This window comes from Echinops telfairi, unplaced genomic scaffold, assembly GCF_000313985.2.
Source record: "Echinops telfairi isolate 266 unplaced genomic scaffold, ASM31398v2 ScPeMD7_7412;HRSCAF=8450, whole genome shotgun sequence".
Classification (NCBI taxonomy): Eukaryota; Metazoa; Chordata; class Mammalia; order Afrosoricida; family Tenrecidae; genus Echinops; species Echinops telfairi.
In genome coordinates this window covers 12,892,876-12,912,147 of record NW_022111312.1, presented here as the reverse complement: position 1 = coordinate 12,912,147, position 19,272 = coordinate 12,892,876, and the positions used below count along the sequence as shown (strand labels likewise).

General features: G+C 43.3%; 1 protein-coding gene and 1 non-coding gene across 3 annotated transcripts in view; one reads left to right on the top strand and one right to left on the bottom strand.

Moving 5' to 3' along the window:
* Nucleotides 1-19,272, top strand: part of CLIP1 (CAP-Gly domain containing linker protein 1) — a 69,866-nt gene that overhangs the window by 27,665 nt on the left and 22,929 nt on the right. For both annotated transcript variants that reach the window (XM_045296885.1, XM_045296884.1), the window contains 5 exons: nucleotides 712-877; nucleotides 959-1,174; nucleotides 7,056-7,172; nucleotides 9,097-9,203; nucleotides 13,407-13,527. In XM_045296885.1, coding sequence (XP_045152820.1) covers nucleotides 712-877; nucleotides 959-1,174; nucleotides 7,056-7,172; nucleotides 9,097-9,203; nucleotides 13,407-13,527 — 727 coding nt within the window. The remainder of the gene's footprint in view (nucleotides 1-711; nucleotides 878-958; nucleotides 1,175-7,055; nucleotides 7,173-9,096; nucleotides 9,204-13,406; nucleotides 13,528-19,272) is intronic.
* LOC115871955 lies at nucleotides 16,029-16,149 on the bottom strand. The gene has a single exon (XR_004047574.1). It is a non-coding gene; the product is annotated as a small nucleolar RNA SNORA61 (small nucleolar RNA).

Genomic DNA, 19,272 nt, shown 5'->3' with positions numbered 1-19,272 from the left:
CAAAAAAAACCCCTCTCAGGACATCTGAGGACCATTGGAATTCTGATTCTTAAAGTGATAATAGTAACAGCACATAGTTCAGAGCCAGTGGATAATATGCAATGTAACTGAACCTTGGTTGGCGCACAATGGTCACACTAGCTGTGGGACAGGTACACCTGCATTAGTGACTAGAGAAGAAAGCCTTTGAGAAGTTCTACTTGGGTAGGTGGTCTGTAGCTGTAAAACCCTACACCCAAGTTTCCTTCATGTGTCCCCTATTTGATTTAATACCCATTCTCAAGTGATCATTCCATAGTCTCTGTTAACCTTTTTGATCATCTTAACTAGAACACCAGGGTATTCATTGTCAATTTTATATCTTTGGTTCTCAGAAGGCAAAAGAATGGTTTTCAATAATCTGGTCTGCTATCTCTTAAAACTTTCTAAATACTTGTCTCCTTTCATTTGCTAACCTTTCCGTTCGGTTTTCCTTATTGATCTGTTGATGTAAAATTAAAATAATAAACGTTCAAAGCTACATGGTTGTTACTCTAAATTGTGTGTATAACTCAACATAGTTAACATGGTCTTTTTTGGTCTATTTCACATGTTATTAATTACTCATAATGTTTATAATCATTCCCATGATTATTGTTGGCAGCATCTTTTAAAAGTTGAATTTTGGAAGCTTATAAAGCAGGTGACGCTTTGTGTTGAAATTTATTCTAGATATGTAGAAGAATTGCAGCAAAGACTCACCAAGGCCAACGATAATGCAAATATCCTACAAAAGAGCATTGGGGAGGTGACCCTCAGAGCTGAACAGAGCCAGCAGGAAGCAACCAAAAAGCACGAAGAAGAAAAGAGAGAATTGCAGAAGAAATTGTCGGACCTGGTATGGAGAGAATGAGTGAGACTGTTGGCAGGGGCCAAAGGGGCAGCACAGTCATCTGGATGACTTCTTTCCTTTCTGTAGGAAAAGAGGATGGAAGTGAGCCACAACCAGTGTCAGGATCTGAAGACCAGGTACGAAAAAGCTAGTTCTGAATCGAAAACCAAACATGACGAGGCTCTGCGGGACTTGCAGAAGGCACTGCAGGACATGGAGAGGAGGCTGAAGGCAGCGCAGGAGGACAACAGTGACCTGTTACAGGAGATGGAGGAGCTGAAAAAACAAGCTGACAAAGCCAAAGTAGGTTTGCGGGGGTCATGGTCCCCTTGAATGCCAACTCACTTTAATGCTAACCCTGTGAGTGCCAGCCAGGGTGGTGAATGGCCTCTGTTAGAGCTTAAAGTGATTTGTCCAATCTGCCAATCCTTCCCAGCAGCGGTGGTGGCCGTGGGCCTTACCCCACAACAGCTCCGTCAAGCTATCACCCCTCTGCCCTTGCTGAGCTCTGTCTGTCTGCTCGCCCTGGACGCTATAATATGGATAAGCATGGGCCTCTGATCCTGCTGGTGGTTCTTGGTTAACTAGCTACCGGAGAGGCCCACGGAAGCCAGTGAGCAGGGAAACAGAACTGGAGAGGATGCCTAGGAGGAGGAACAGAGCCCTGGTAGGAGGAATTGACTAGCATCCTCTAGACATGGGCTTCTTGATGTTCCCAGGGAGGGACTCCAAACTTATTGACTAGGAAGCTGGTTTCAAGGACAGTGAAGAAACCTTATACACGCCAATAAAGTAGACCTTGGTTAATTGAATTTCATTTTGTGGTATCCCAGGATGAGTTTTGACACTGACTGCATGATTTTTAGCCTACCTGCCATATTTCCTCCCTTGCTTTCATAGCACACTATATATAAAGTTAAAAGCGATTTTGTTTTTGGGTGCCCTGAAGTCAGTGCTGACCCAGAGCAACCCTATATGTCAGAGTAGAACTGCCCTACATGGTTTTCTGACTGTAAACTTTACAGGAGCAGATCACCAGCTCTGTTCTCCTGAAGAAGCCCCTGGGGAGTTTGAACCACTCACCTTTTAGTTAGCAACCTAAGCCACATGGTTGTGCCACCAGGGCTCCTTAAAATAGATCTTAACAAATTTAAGAATTCCTTTATTGCTTTTATTGCACTTTTAGCCCATGACCTGGAAGCCTCTGCTTTAGCTCATCCCTCCTCCCCGCCCCTGCCCCCCACAGCCCCCAGAGATCTCACAACGTTTGATAATGTGAGCCAGTTTGAGAATGTTATAATTGGTAAAAAATATTTTAATTGCATCCATCTTATATGTAAAAGATGCCCACATTTTCCCTCATCCACATGCTGGCCATCAAAACACTCTCCTCATTTGACAACCCCCTGCCCCTCCACCTTCCATTTTCATGAGAGGATCAGTTCCAGGTAAACTTGGTGCTTTATCTGAACAGACACCATTTTTCAGTGTTTCCTGTAAGATGTGTCAGCCCAACCACACACAGCATCCAGGCAGTTTGCTTTCATTTTGTTTGTGGGTTTATTTTGTAAGGGTTATTGGCGAACGTGACCAAGATCATACCCCCTCCAGAGACGTCTGGATTGCAGGGGTTGCAGTTCATCAGCAACACCGCCTCACAGATTGTGCTCTTTGTGGGGACTGATGAAGCCTGTAGCTGTCTTCCTTAGAAAAGTTACCTGTGCGCTCCATGGTCCCGAATTCCAGGTTCTTGGATCCCACAAAGCCTCTGTGTTCACTAGTTCAAGAGCCAAAGGTCTATAGCAGAGCTGCACTGTCCACTGTGGTAGCCACTAACCATGTGTGATCATGCCCATTTAGATCAGTTACACAGAACTTAGTGTAACATTTAGTAAAATTGCAAACTCATTTCCTCTGTTACTCAAGCTGTGTATAGCAGCTGGTGGCTACCATACTAGGTAGTGAAGATACAGCACATATTCAGAGATTAGACATACTGGTCAAATGATCTTAGAAATCAATACATTTGTAAAAATCCATTCATTTTGGCCACCCAAGCCTAGCATCTTAGATTGTATTTTTAATAGAGTATATGTGCTATCAAGTCTAAATTGGTCTCAGACCAGTGGTTCTCATTCAGTAAGACCTAGTTAATTTGAAAAGCATTTTTCCCCCTTCCTTTATCCATATTTTTGGTGTAAAGAGCACTTACTTTTTTTTTTAGTAGTTCTTTGACTTGTGTTTGGAAAGTAATTATTCTAGGAATCATTTCTATGGTAGAAATAATGAGAGTGGCAGCAAAGAATCTTGTTACCTTATGTCACAATTTAGCTACTGTTTTTATACTACTAGCTTTCAGGAATAATTTCTCAAGTTGTCTTAAAGATGAAGTAAACAAGTAGACAAACTCTTTGTAAAGATAACTACAAATCATTGTCCTTTTATGGGCTCTCTTCTTCCCCTACTTACCCAAATCATTTCTGCATGTAGCTTTTTTTTTTAATTAAAAAAAAATCATTTATGGTTTAGGTTGCATTAAGTAATTTGGGCTTGCTTTTTTTGTCTGCTCTATTTCATGTTTTTTCCCCCATTTTTTCCACCTTTTGTTTCTGTAGTCGCTAAGCTATTTGTTAACATCAACCAAAAAAGAGATTGAACTAATGTCAGAAGAGCTGAGGGGTCTGAAATCAGAGAAGCAGCTCCTTGCTCAGGAAGGAAATGCTTTAAAATTAGAGAAAGGCTCCCTTTTATCAAAGCTGATGGAAGTGGAGGCCAGGATTACTCTCCTTCAGGAAGACCAGCAGAAGCTGTGGTCAGTGAATGAATCTCTTAACTTAGAAAAGGAGACAGCTTTAGAAGAAAAGCTAGAGGCCGAGAAGCAGTATCAGCAGGTACTTCTCAATAAAGAAGCTCTGGCTGTTGAGAGAGAGAATTTGCTTAAAGAAATCAGTCTTGCACAAGAAAAGCTCTTGAAGATAAGTATGGAAAATGACTCTCTGCAAGCGTCCAAGTTGGCCTTGCAGACGCTCACAGCAGAGCTTCAGTTCAGCCAAGAAACACTGATTGCTGCTTCTGAGAAGAACCAGGAAGAGAAAACCCACCTGGAGGATCAGAACAAGAGACTTGCCACTGAGAACCTTCTCTTGGCTAAAGATAAAGACGAAATTATTAAAAAGCTTCAGAGCGCTTATGAAGAGCTAGTCAAAGATCAGAAGGCTTTGGTACAAGAGATTGAAGATCTCACAGCTGAGAAAAAGTCAGCTTTAGAGAAACAGTCCAATCTTGACACCACGTGTCTGACTTTAAAGCTAGAGAGAGATAGTCTCCTTCTGAACAACAAAGATCTGCAGTCTGAGAAGGACATGTTGCTTCAAGGTCAGGAGACGCTGAACGCCAACCTAGAGGTCACCCTCGAGGCCAAACAGTTGCTCAGCACAGAGGCCAGTGAGCTGCGCACACAGCTGGACGATGTTCGCAAAGCTCTGCGAAAGGGAGAGCTGGAGATCCTGCAACTCCAGGCCACAAACACCAGCCTCACGAAGCTCCTGGAGGAAATTAAGACCAGCCGCGAGATCACAGACTCTGAGTGCATCCAGCTTCTGCACGAGAAGGAAACCCTGGCCTCATCCGAGAGAAGGCTCTTGGCTGAAAAGGAAGAGTTTTTAAATGAAAATATGCATCTCACTGAAAAACTCAGCAAATGCTCCAAAGAGATTGTCCATCTCGAGATGAACTTGAGTGAGAAGATTGCGTACCTGACCTCAGAGAAGGACATGACCTGTCAGAAAATGGCTAAGCTCAAAAAGCAGTATGAGAGTCTCTTGAGAGAAAAATCTACACTGGAAATGCAAAATGGAGATATACTGGCAGAGAGAGAAAATGCCATGAAAGCCCTCGGAGACCTTAAAAGGAAATATGATCAAGAGTCCGCAAGCAAGAGAATCATTGTGCATGAGAAAATGAAACTACTAGGCAGCCTGGATGCCCTGAAGAAAGAGCTGCAAGAAAAAAAAAAGGAAAACCAGGAACTGTCAGCCAGCAAGTATGATCTCTCTTTGGTGCTGCAAGAGGCTCAAAATGCTACCAAGAATCTAGAAGAAGAACACGCCAGCATCTTGCAAGCCAAGGAGAGTCTGGACGTTGAACTTCAGACTTGTTGTTCTGAAAAGAACATACTGATAAGGGATGGGCTGAACCTGCAAAATGAGTGTCAGAAATTAAACGAGGACCTTTGTGCAATGCAGCAGTCTTTGCTCTTGGAGCAAGAAGCCCGAGCGAAGGAAAAGGAGGCCTCCCTGTATGAAAGCAATAAGCTCCATGGGAGAATTGTGCTCTTGGAGCAGGATGTGCAAGAGCTAACAGCGTGCACTAAGGAGCTGCAGTCTGAGAAGTGTGTGCTGATCCAAGAGAGGACCAATGCAGAGCAAAAGGTAGCAGAGATCATTAAGGAAAAGCAACTCTTGAGTGCTGAAACCGCTCAGCTCGCTGCCAACATCGAGACTCTGAAAAGTGATTTTTCCACCTTGTCCAAATCCAAGTTAGAGCTTCAGGACCTGCACAGCTGCCTTACCAAGATCCTGGAGGACCTCCGCCTGAACCACGAGGTGGCGCTGGCCGAGCGCGCCAAGGTGGTGCAGGACAACAGTAACCTAGTGGCCGAGAAGAGAGAAATGATGCTGGAGAAGGACGAGCTCCTGAAGGAGAAGGAGAAGCTGGCGGAGAACTACTTCACCCTCCAGAAAGAGATTGGCCAACTGGCCAAAACCAACAGCCACATCTCAACGAACCTCCTAGAATTGCAAAACGAGAACCATACTCTGAAGAAAGACAAGAGCAAGCTGACTCTTAGAATTAGAGAGCTCGAGACGCTTCAGACACTTACGGTAAAGAGAGGTCCAAGTCCCGAGTGCCAGGTACCACTCACCCTGGGCACTCTCTTTAGTGGCTTAGAGGCTTTTTCTTCATTTCTACACATGTCACTCCACCCCTTCAAGTCAGACGCTTCTCTGTCTCAGTCTGTTTGTGCTACGTTGTAAAAAGGGCAGTTCTTTACTAAATGTCTAATGGCAGTAGCTTCTACCTATTTGAAAACATTTTAAACTGTGAATAAAAAGGATATGTATTTTCATCTGAGGAGAACTTTTGAGGAGAGGTAACAGCAGTTCTTAAAGGCTTAAGAATCACTGTAAAATGGCACGTGGGGAAATGGCATTTTATATGTGGATTTGACTTTATACCCATTCGGAGTGGGAAGACTCCAGTGAAATCTCTATGGCTGATAACAGGTTAAAAATGTTAACTTCCCATAAACTTTTTTTTAATCATTTTATCGGGGGCTCGTGCAATTCTTATCACAATCCATACATACATCCATTGTGTCAAGCACCTTTGTACATTTGTTGCCACCATCATTCTCAAAACATTTGCCTTCTAATTGAGCCCTTACCCATAAACTTTTTGACAAATAAGCTTTATTAGGCCCCATGAAATTGTAAGCAAGTGCCTAAAAATTGTCTTATGTCCAGAAGCTCATGCTTTGCCTCCATAGACTGTTATCCTTTTTATTCACAGCCCTGTTGTTGTACATCACCCACAGCCTCTCTGATGGAATTTCCCTTTCAGTACTTCTCATGAAACACCCGGGCCTAGATAATCTTTGTTACACTTGCCTAGATAATATTTATTTGGAAAACTGCCAACCTAAATTCTGAGATGTTTAAAAACCCTCATTGAGAATAGCAGGTATAGCGATTGAAAACAATAGACGTCGAAGTAGAGTAGGGGAAAGTTCAGCCATATGAGGGTTTGTGGGAAAATGGAATGAAAAGGCAATGGAATCTTACCCTCTATCACTGAACATTTTCCTCAGACATAAGCTAAAGAGGACAGAATCATTTGGATCTAATAGGATTAAGGGAGTTCTGATAACACAGACATTCTCGGTGGCAAATGACCAGTGAAAGCCTGGCATGGGCAGGGCTGGGACCTTCCTTTTGATTTAACGTGAAGCACTTCCACGTCTCTGGATTAGCCTGAGGTTGGGGCCTCCCTCACACGCCTGGTGGCTCCCTTACTCACACAGACACTGAGTGAGGAACAGGCTGCATGGTATCATAGCCTGGCCATCCCCCAGCGGTGCTGGTGAGGGTCATTCATGTTTCTGATAGCCCTTTCTTGTGTCCAGGCTGCCCAAAGCACAGAAGAAACCAAGGAGATCATGGAACAGATGACCAAAGAGAAGACTGAGACCCTGGCCTCCTTGGAAGATACCAAGCAAACAAATGAAAAACTCCAGAATGAAGTAATCAGATTTCAATGGCATTTTGTACAAAGAACAACCTACCTATCGACTTCATGGAAGTATTTGATCATTAAGCTGTCTGGTTTTTTGAAGGGTGGCCCTCACACAGGTTTGATGTATGTTAGTAGAGTTGGCTGTACACTGGAACCATGGTAATATCTAATAAAGCTCATTGTTTCCATACTTACTTTAGTAGGATCAGTCAGTCTGGAAACATGGAGGGAAGAGAGCCCAGTAGCATGGCTTTCTAAGATAAGAGCTCAGTGCTAGAAGTGAGGAAAAGACGTCCTGATGGGAGTTTCTAGTTTTTGTATTTGTTATCTTGAACTGCACATATATTTTCCCTCAACTTCTCTCTTGCTTTGAGCCACTTAATCCGTGTCTTGGCTCTGAGTCTAGTGTGGGCCTCTTGGCCTTATCCAGCATGAACCCATCAGTGTCACCTTCCAGAATGGAACACATTTGTAGCATCAAGGTACTTTATTTTCATCCACACGTAGTGTTTCTCACTCTTCTACTCATCCCCAATGCCCTCTCAACACCTACCAATCTTTCCATTTTTTAGGAAAGTTGGTACCTAAATCCTAACCTTGGAAATGCTTCTGTGAAGTTCTGTTGAACTTCATGCAGTTCCTTTGTACACTGACAGACAGGGGAGACATTCAGGTGTTAAAGGAGAGAGAGGGTAACCAAACACGGGAAGACTAGGCCTTCTCATTAAGAAAGGCCAGAGTTTGTCCTCTGTGAAGAGTTTGACATTTTGAAGTAATTTTAGGGTGAATAAACAATTTCATACAGAAAGGAGTACATTGATAGAACTGACAATCTTAAGACATAGGCTAAAAATATAAAAATACTGAAAAAATTGTTGATGGTCATAAAATTAGAAGCTAAAGTAAATGGGAAAATCTGAGGTCATGCCCCTGACTTGAGAGGGGTGGAACCAGAGAATAGTGTCCTCCATATACCCAGAATACAAGGCTTGGATGAATCATTTTTTGGCCCCTTTAGGCTATTGCATTTGTCTTGTTCTTTGACTGTGGGCTATTAAAAGGCCATCAATGAAGTGGGTGGTAGTCAAACTGACCACACACGTTCTAGGATGCCTGAGGGTGGTCTAGGATGCAGCAAGAGCCTCTTGGGCTGCAGGAGACAACTACACAGGTCCTGGGGGCATAGTCTATAATTGAGCTCCTCATCCTGGTGGGGATCCCTGTCCCGTCCCCCTCCCCCACACACACACATCTGGAAGATGACTACCTGCCAGAGCCTGTGGGTAGCCACCCCTCCACTCCCAGGAGTCAGACCATAACCCTTTGGCACCCCCATGGGCAGGGGATGGGTAGGCCTGAGACTGTGTAAGTGCCTGTTGTTCTCACTTCATGGCCTTTGACCTTTCCACCAATTCCTCAGTCTTTCCCCATTTGCAAATATTTTGTGCTAAAGTACTAATTTCTTCAGTGAAGATAACGTCAGTTTGGTACTGGTATTGAAAACTATCCTAAATGTGCCTGATCAATAGGGAAAGAAAGGAATTTTTTTAATAAAGAATAACCCTTGATGATGTCAAGCCTTTAGGTTTCATTTCTTTTGAAAGATTAATTGTACTTGAATAGCAAGTTCAAGGACAGGCCAAAAAATGGAGACCTGTATGTATATCAGGTGAAATAACACTCTTCATTAAATGTGTGTAGCCATTGAATTTGATTTGTTGGCAAGGTCTGACTAAGTATAAGAGAAAGATCTGCGACTTATACAAGACTTTGCATTTGCCATCTTTTTACCCAGCTGTCTCTTGTTTGCTTTTTGCAAGTGCCTAATCTCACATCTTTAAAATATGTGTTTCCATGAATAATTTGTCTATCCAGATGTGCCATTGGAAAATGGAATAATTTCATTACGTCTTTTTCTCTTGGTCTCTAAGTTGGACACACTTAAAGAAAACAACTTGAAAAATGTGGAAGAACTGAACAAATCAAAAGAACTTCTGACTGTAGAGAATCAAAAAATGGAAGAATTCAGGAAAGAAATGTAAGTATCTCCCGAGAGAGCAATTATGGCACTTTCTTCTTTGAGTTGCAAAAGTGAAAACAACGCTAATTATTTAAAAGAATCTCAGGAAAGAATATAAAGAATAATTTGTGACCCTCCTTCCCTGGAGTCCTCTATTGCATACCCAAGAAGCAGCCATTATAATCACCATTAAGTCCAACTACCACTCAGGTAACAGATCAGCATGAAATGGGGGTTCAAATGGCTTTGTAAGGTCTTATGAAATTACAGGTAGAATCGGTTTTAAAATGGTTGTTTACAAAATAATCAATCTTAGCATTTGGCGCCATCAGATCCTTTATTAAGGCATCTCTCAAAACTCTTTTTAAAAAGCAGCAAATAACTTTCAGAGTGATTAGTAATCTTGATAATAGCACTACAGCATTCTGGCATGAATATTAATGGCCACAATTTTGAAAGATTCTGTACAATTAAGGTTTACATCAGTCTGCTACCAGATTCCCAAAGGAAGAAGGGCCCATGCTCCCGAAGGAAGGAGGGCTGCACGGGTCCTTGACATTCCCATTTGATCACTGGAGATTAGCATTTATCTGGCATGTTAAACGATGGTGACCACATAAATCTCATCTTGATTTGCGTTGTTAACTGCACTATCAGTCAGATGATATTAAGAAATTAAAGCGATGGAATCTGGGGAGCACTTGAGTATGTCCTTTGCACCAGGCACAGTTAAGCTCAAAAGCACACAGAGATGAATTACTCATGGTCCCTGCATCCCCAAAAGTCTGTATTTGTCCATTCTAATGAAACAAAAGAGATTCAAGCAAAAACAAAAGCATGAGTTCCAATCTGTTGCTCAGTAACCATTCTCTGTACTATTACTCGTTGAGCTTAAACTAGCGCTTGTCTTGTTTTTTGAGGGCTTGCTCTTTTTTTTCTTTTCCTTTCTTCAGGGTTCTTAAGACCCTGCTAGGAAGTGTGATAGCTGAGCCTCTCCCCTGAGGAGATCCCAACTCATGATACTGATGACTGGTCCCTTCCTCAGTCTTAGTTTGATGTTTTCGCTACATGAGGCGTAAGGAGCCTTGGTGACACAGTGCTTATTAGCTGCTCACCAAAAGCTCCAAGGAGAATGACAGGGCAGTCTGCTTCTGAAAGACTGCAGTGTGGATGCCCTAGGTATAGTTCTTCCCCGTCTTACGGGAGCACTCTAAGTCAGAATCAACTCGACAGCTCCAGCTGTAGATAAGATTGAATCATTTCCCAGCAGTTTGTGTTTTCCAAGTTGAGTATACACCGAGTTATATCCTGAGAGGGTGGGTGCACTTACAGGTTAGGACTTTTCTCTCATGGAAACCTGGAACATTCAGGAGTACTAAGTGGACTACAGTTGATTTCTGTCATCCTGGCAGCTGGGGTGAAGGGTTCTGAGAGGCAGGAGAAGATCTTGGCCTCAGCCTTCCCCTGCAGTGATCCACCACCTCTGAGATCTCAGGCTACACTAGGTAACAAAAGGCACAGGGCCCCAGTGGTGCTCGTAGAGAGCTCAAGATCAAACTTGTGGTCCCTGCTGCACTGCTTAGCAGTCTTTCAAGATTTGGCCTTCCATTGTGCTCAAAGAGAGAAACACCCAGGGTAGCATTTTTAGGTGTACCATCCACTGACATGGATGGCATTTACCACGTGAGATAACTTTCACCATTGTCTTGCTTTTGAAATGTTTTCATCCTTCCAAATAGAAATTCAGTGCCTATTAGGCAACAAGTCCCAGTGCCCCTGCCCTCCTAGCCCCTGGTAACTTAGAAGTCTTTTGGGATGGTCATTATATTGATCGAGTATTTAAGTAGGGTCACCTTTCAAAATCCTTCTGGAATTAATTGCCTATTCCAACTAGTGTGAAGTTAATTTTGCCTCTGTTAAAAGATCGATTGTTGTTCCCCCCTTTAACTTATTAATCTATTTGGCATGGTTACTGGCAGACTGACCTATGCCATGGGATTTTCAGTTTCAAGATGACTCATCACACAGAGAAACTCAAGTTAATTCCAACTCATAGCAACACTGTAGGACAGAGCAGAACTGCCCCAGGGGTTTCGGAGGCTTTAAATCTGTAGGGGAGCAGAAAGCCTCATCATTCTCCTGAGGAGCGACTAGTGGTTTTGAATTACTGACCCTGTGGTTATCAGTCCAACTCTTACTCTACGTTTTTTGTAGGTATTTTCAGAATTATTTCGTAGACTGTATTCCCAAAGTTGGACTAATAGACTGCCACTCTTTATGGGAGTAGAACACCTCATTGTTTCCCCAAGGGACTGTTGGTGGTGACCTTTAGGTTAACAACCCAATGAGCAACCCGCTATGCCACCAGGGCTTCCTCTGCTGGTCGTGGTGACCCCAATTCTCGTGGTCTTACTGCGGACCTTACTAGGGACTGGCTCTTCTTTTCACCTCCTGCAACATCGAATCTTTTCAGATGTCAATGATGATAGTATTGGGGAGGCTTGAATGAGAAAATGTGCATAAAAACATTTAAAAAATTTTTAAACAGTAAAAATTATATGTTAATACATTTTACCTATTCTTATACATTTCACCACGATTGTTTCTTTCGCTGCTTGCCTTTTCTTTCTTGTGGACTTAATACAGCCAAAAAAAACGACCTGCTCCTCTGTCTGGCCACACAAAGTCCGAGACCAAACAGCCCCTAATGAACGGAAGTGACTCTCTGGGAAATAAAACATTGGTTTGAAAACAGAGGCCCTATCTTAACTAACACCTCTGATTGGTCCCAAGCAACAGTGACCTTTGGCCGGAAGATGAACTTCAGCTGTGACAAATTTCATGATGCTAAATTTCCCTTGGTTTTTTTTTTTTTTTTTTAATGTCTTCTTCTCTGGCTATATCAACATCTGTGTGAAAAGTCTGATTCAGTGTGTGAGAAGAATTTAAATTTAGGATCTCTGTTCCCCTATATCTTCACGAGGTCATTCCAGTGTGCAAACCATAGGTGGGTGGACAACTTTGGTTATCAGCAACAAAATCGGTGGATGGACAAGTTCAGATATCAACACAACACAAGCGGACCAAGTGCCGCCAGCCACCCTGCAGACCATCTGAGTTAAGAATAGATGAATTCATGCCTCAGCAGATGGTTACTCCCTGATGGCTTGATTCAGAACTGTCAGAGCCATGCACCGCAGCTCCCGAGGAAGGCTGAATTGCGTTAAAACCATCCAGGGCTTAAAGCAGCCCAGTTACCAGAGAGAACACTTTGAATAGCCAGTGGGTAATGAAATTAGGATGGATATGTGGGACTTCTTTTAATACGGGGCAGATGATTAATTAACATATTTCTCCCGGTCTATTTTACAGGCTGATATGCCTTAATTTTGTTTGGTTGTATTGTAGTCTTATTTGCTTCTTTTACTTATGAGTTATGGAGGAAAATATAAAAATGAAATAATTAGAAAATACATTTCCTGTGGGCATTTCACATGTAGTTACCCTAAAAATACATTCAGATTCACATCACCACCACTTGACTCTTGACAGACACTGGCAAGCAGGATCATTGTATTGTTATTTTTTTGTCATTTAAAAAAAGGATGACAGATTAGTCTGCTAGAACAGAGAGCCTGACAGCCAATTAAATCTCTTTGTTAATGTTAGTGTCACAGTCCAATGGGAGTATGCTGGGGTGGTGGTGGTGGTGGTGGGGTGCTGTGGGCTGTGCTGACCTTTCATTCATCTTGTTTTCTGTGGTGACATTCCCTTCTGTCAGGGAGTGCAGTCAGTGTGTGTGGTGGAAGGAGGGCATAGAGAAAATGTCATGGGGGGACCCTCCCCCTGAGAGGTTGTAGCCACTTAGTCCCGCCTGCTTGTCCATCATCCTCCCAAACCAAGCCGATGGCCATCCAGCTGATGCTGACTCACAGGCCAGAGCACAACTGCCCCACAGGATTTCCCAGAGAGCTGACAGGCCGCAGCTTTCTCCAGAGGAGGAGTGGGTGGGTCCGTTCTTCCAACCTCGTGGCTCACAGCCAAGAGCTTTAACCACTGTGCCACAGGGGCTCGCAATACATCCTCCTTCTCCTGTTGTTATAGATCCTATCAGGCACGTGACCTAGATATATTTTCCCCGGTGCTGTGGAGCTGGTTGTCTCCCCCAGTTTCCTTGCCTGTCTTGTTTCTATGGTAACCCTGCACTCACTGTCTTTGCAGAGAAACCCTAAAGCAGGCCGCTGTTCAGAAGTCCCAGCAGCTCTCAGCACTGCAGGAAGAGAACGTCAAACTTGCAGAGGAGCTGGGGAGGAGCAGGGACGAAGTCACAAGTCATCAAAAGGTCAGTGGGCCTCCAGCAGGGCCTCTCCTGCCCCTGCCTGCTATTGTCTGAGTACCGGGAGGCTGCTCAGAGATGTGGGCGGGTGGTCAAGTCCTTCCTGGGGAGCATGTCAAGTTACCTGTGTTTTGTTTTTTCTTGTTTGCAAATGTGCTCACATGGGCCTTTGGGCAGGTGTGAATTGACAGGTCCTTACACGGGTGTGAGTGCGCACATACACAAGCACTGGGAACTTGCAAGAAGGTAGAACATTAACTCTTTATTAGATGATGTTGGAGCAAGACATTTAAATGAAGAGACAGTATCTTCTCCCCACTACTGCTTGGACTCCCAAAATAATTTGTTCTCCAGGATTTTTTTTCTTCTTCTTCTTTTCCCTCTTTCATCAAAACTGATTTTAAGGTAACAGCTCTGAGGACTATGGATCTGTTGTGAGGGTTGGCAGCTGTTCAGAAACAGAGCGCTTCTTTCCTTTGAAATTGAGAAAAGAGCTGTTGGGAGCAGTTTTTCCTGGACTCCTGTCTGAGAACACGCATGTGTGCGCTCTTGGCAGACTGGGGCACACCAGGAACCCAGTGAGCAAATCACAGCCCACTTGCTTCTGTCTCCTGTAGAGCTGTCCAACAGTTTCCCAAACACGGAAACGCTGCGGATTTTAGCAAAAGCTGCCTCCTGCTCTTTGCTCTCCTCCAGCTGTTGAATCACGAGTGTCTGTTGTATCTGACCTTGGAGCAGCAGCTCAAAAGGCCATTTTTAAACAGGACTTTGCAGTGTGCCAATTGATTCTTACATTGCATTCAATGGAAAGAAATTGTTCCTCCTGAAACACTTTGCAAACCTTGCTTCACTCACTTGGCTGGAGCACTGTGGGGTAGTTGCAGCTATTGACATGGTGCAATTTGTTGTGAAAACACTTTTTTGGAGCATTGATTTCAAACTTTAAAATCTTCCCGGTTGCATTTGCGGATTTTCTAATTTCTGAAAAGTAATGCTACATTTTCTCCATACTTTCAAGATAATAAAAAACTCAGACTCACTGCCATTGAGTCAGTTCTGACTCATAGCAACCCATAGTGGACAGAGCAGAACTGGCGGGGGTGGGGGGGTAGGGGGGGTAGGGCGTGGTCGGCCCTTACTATATGATGGGCATAGGTAAATGCTATCTACTGCCTTCCTGAAGTCTTTCAGCAAGTCTCTGAGAGGACCCTCTTGTTATCATGCACGTCTGTAAAGTAGGAAACAGAAGCATGAGAACATTTGTAATTTGCTCAGCATCTTTCAGTTAGCCGGTATCAAGCCGGTAGGTCATCTTCTGACCTGGTCAGGAAAAGAAGCCCAACCTGGTGACTGTACTCTTTTTTCATCAGGATGTAGGAAACTGGAGTTCATGGAAAATATCAACTCTTTGACCAAACTAGATTCCTTTTTGTTTTTCCTGGCACACATTATCGCATGTAAAACATCCTGTAACTCTGACATTGTGTGTGTGAGGACTCCCAAGAGACGGGAGTGCTTGTCTCAGTGCTGGTTCGGTTCCCCTCACACACCAGCTCATTTCACTGGCCGAGGTAGAGAGTGGGAACCATCACACCCAGACGGGATTGCAGAAGCTCGAGGGCACGTCATCTGCTCATTTGACGCTGGGACCTGTGCAGAGCTGGTGAGCAGGCTTCTTATCCCGCCATTTCACACTGAGGAGCTTTTAGAGGCAGTGTCTTGTTTACTTGGACACAGGTCTCCAGGGCTCCTCTGGCCCAGCAGCTCTGCTCTCTGAAGAGTGGGACTTTAATTCACTTCCTGTTGAAAGGATTTGGTGGCCTAAAATGTGCATATAACTTTTAAGGGTGTTAGAAAATAGCATCCACCAGAACCAGCTGAGGAGGGAAGAAGGGGTTCCACGAAGAAGGGGTAGCTTTGTGCCCTTTGTAGTTGATGCTTCGTGCTCCCCAGAGAGAAACAAGGGAGCAGCAACTACCACACCACGAGAGTGTGTGACAGAGGCACTTGGTACGAACAGAGATTATGGGCATTCTTCCGTCACAGGTTCCGAAATAGTCCCACTTCAAGGGATTTAGACTGTAATCTTCCTGAAGCCAGCTGCCCCCTCTTTCTCCCTGGGAGCAGCTGGGGGGTTCCAGCTGCTCACCTTTAGGTTAGCACTTGACCTCTGCGCCACCAGGCTTCCTGGACCTTTATTACTGCTCTGTAATCCCCAAGAGCCTAGCAGAGTGGTTACTGTGTAGCATTTCAGAAGAGTGCTGTTACACTCTATGCTTGAGCCAAACTGTTGATTATCAGAAACCCTTATTTTTAAAAATTGTTTCATTTATTTCTTATTGAAAATATAGACAGCATAACATAAAATAAGCCCAACAATGTTTACATGTACAATTCTGTGACCTGGTCTACGTTCTCCTATTGGTGCAACTGTGCTCATCCTCTTTTTCTGAATGGCTCCTCCTCCATTCATATACACTCACTGGCCTCTAAGCTTAGAAACCCGACTTTGTTTGAAACCAGCTTGTTTCTCACAAAAGAATCCAAGTGGGTTTCAGTTTTACTTTTCCTCCTTTTACAGCCACTCAGACCAATGTTTAAATCTGCTGGGTTAGGGGTCTAGAGGGTTTTTAAGGCTGTGAACCTTCTCTCTCTCTTTATTTTAACTTTACTTTATTTAACTTTATTTTCATTTTTTCCCTTTTGTTTGTGGACTATGATACGTACAAAGAAAAACATTCTATGTGGTTGCACAGCCCAAATCAGTGACAGTATCCCATTAATCCCTCTGGCCCCCATGCGTGGTTCTTCCTCTCCCACTCTCCTCCCTCCTTCACTTTCTTGTACCTCCCCCCTCCCTCTTCTCTAAAGCAGCGATTCTCAACTTGTGGGTTGAGACCCCGTTGGGGGTCTAATGACCCTTTCACAGGGGTCATCCGATTCATAACAGTAGCAAAATTACAGTTATGAAGTAGCAACGAGAATAATTTTATGGTTGTGGGGTCACCACAACATAAGGAACTGTATGAAAGGGTCGAGGCATTAGGAAAATTGAGAACCACTGCTCTAAAGTCTTACCCTTTGGTGTGAAGACCATTTTTCTTTTATAATAATGGTGTCAAAATATTTATCTTTATGAAGATGGCTTACTCTACTGAGCATAACGTTCTCTAATTTTGTCCATGTCTTAAGGTGTTTGACAGTCTGGTCATTGTATTTTAAGGAAGCATTATATTCCATTGTGTCAATGTACCGGAGTTTATCCATTCCTCTAGTCAGACAAACCCACCCTACCTTTAAAAAACAATGTTTTATTGTGTTTTTGGTGAATGATTACACAGTAAACTATGATCCAATTTAATATTTTCAATATAGCTTGTTTAGTGACATTAGTTATCTTTTTCTTTTCTTCTTTTTTTAAAGTCATTTTATTAGGGGCTCTTACAGCTCTTTAAAAAATATTTAGGTAACATTTTGTAAGGTAGTCGAGAGGCACCAGAGACCAAACCAGTTGAATTAGAACAAACAGGCTTTATTAGGGAGAAAAACCCAGCCTGGGCGAAGTCCCACAGTCCACAACGTCTGGGCTGGGGGAGTCACACTGCAGGCTACAGGGGTGGTGCTTATACATGGACAGGTATGTCTGGGTTTCTGGAATGTAAGGTGTCTTCCAGGTTCCGAGTGTATTCGTGCCGGGTGCAGAGTGGTGGGCAAGAACAAAGCAGGCACTGAGCCAAATGAGCCGTGCTGGGTGCAGAGCGGTGGGTCGAGAATAAACCGGGCCATTAGCCAGCTCTGGTCAGCTCCGCAGGTGTGTGTGGGAGATTCAAGGTCACTTGCTGCTAGTTGTTTCATCCAGCTCTGGTCAGCTCCGCATGGGTAGGGGAGATTCAAGGTCACTTGCTGCTGGAAGCAGGCCTGGTATTGATCCGGCCATATACATTTTATTTTTTAGCATTTTATTGGGGGCTTCTACAGCTCTTATCACAATCCATCCATCCATCCATTGTGTCAAGCACATTTATACATATGTTGACACCATCATTTTCAAACCATTTTCTTTCTACTTGAGCCCTTGGTATCAGCTCATACCAACCTCCCTCCCTCATTAACCCTTGGTAATTTATGAATTTTTATTATTATTTATTATTTTACATTAGTTACATTTTTCACAGTCTACCAGCGTTCTCTTTAACTGAGTTCTGGTGGTTTTGTTTCTAGTATAAGGAGCCCTGGAGGCATGTAGTTTACAAGTAGGACTGCCACCACAAGGCCAGCAGCTCTAGACTACAGGCTGCTCTGCAGAAGAAAGATGAGGCTTTCTACTCTTGTAAAGAGTTACAGCCTCAGGCGGGGAAGTTCTGTACTCTCATTGAGTCAGAATCATCCTGATGGCAGTGAGTTTCCTTATTGTCCCATTTTTGCTTTAAGTAAATGCTGACCTTTTAGCCTCCTGTGGGTGGTTCTTGTGGAACATTGCACTTTTTTTTTTTTTTTTTTTTTGTGGAACATTGCACTTAAAGGCAATTTCCTTTGTTTTGCATGCCACTCGTCTTATTTTGCTACGAGGTGACCTCAGGGGATAGTGCAGGATCAAGGTTGAAAGAGCATCTCAGGGCAGTCCTTCAGTATTACCTGGTCCAGTAAGTCTGCACTTTTTAAAGAATTTGAGTTAACTTCTCCCCGTCTACCTGTGCCCAGAGAAACTCTATTTTTAAAAAAAGAAATAATTTCATTTGTATCACTATAGTAAACATACAGCGTTTAGTGTTAAAACTAAAACTAGATTGACATGGGGTAGGTTTGTGCTGGCCTAGGTTTTGAGTTCTCTTCTGGTCCCTTGATGTTGGAGCACCATAATTTCTTGGCCATAACTCAGTTGGTTACTTTACCACTGTTTTAATGCATCACTACCACATACTCCTGAAATAGTGAGATTGTTCTTCTATAGATGAGGACATTGAGGTACAAAATTAAAATTATTTACCCAGGACACGCAGCTAGTCAGCAGAGGAACTGAGATTTAAGCTTGCAAACATCTAAATCTGTTTTTCTTATTGCTCTCCTATACTGAGGGGGCAACTTCTTTCTTACTCTGTACTATTCTTTTGTTCTCCAAAAAAACATTTTGTGAATTAGGTGAGGGTTTATTTATGAGGTCATCACTTCTATATTCAACAACTTAAACAACTGATCAGCCCTCCCATTGGCTGTTCTATCCGCCCCCCCTTTTCCTCCAACTTCTCCTTCACCAAAGTTAACACCTCTCTAGCCTCTCACCTCCTGACTTCTACTATAACCACCAAAATATGTTTCCTTCAGTATGAAAACCTTTTCTTAATGTGGGTTTTTAAGTAACAGTGGTCTCATGCGATATTTGTCATTTTGTGTTTGACTGACTTGAGTCTGCAGCCATGTCGTCATTTACAGGTTCATCGTTGTCTTTAACGATGCTTAGGATTCCGTTGTGCGGATGAACCAAACTTTGTTCATCCGTTGTTCTACTGGTAGGCTTAGGTTCTTTCCATCCTCTTGTTCTTATACATAGCACTGTGAGGAACAAAGGTCTGCATGTATCTGTCTGTCTGTGTTCTTTATTTCTGTAGGGTATACACCAAGCTGCCCTATGGTATTTCTATGCCCAAATAATTGAGAGGAAGCACCCTCCCACTTTCAGTCCCACCAGCAATGTTTGAGGATTCAGTCTCTGCATCCTCCCCAACATTTGTTGTTTTCTGTGTTTTTGAACTT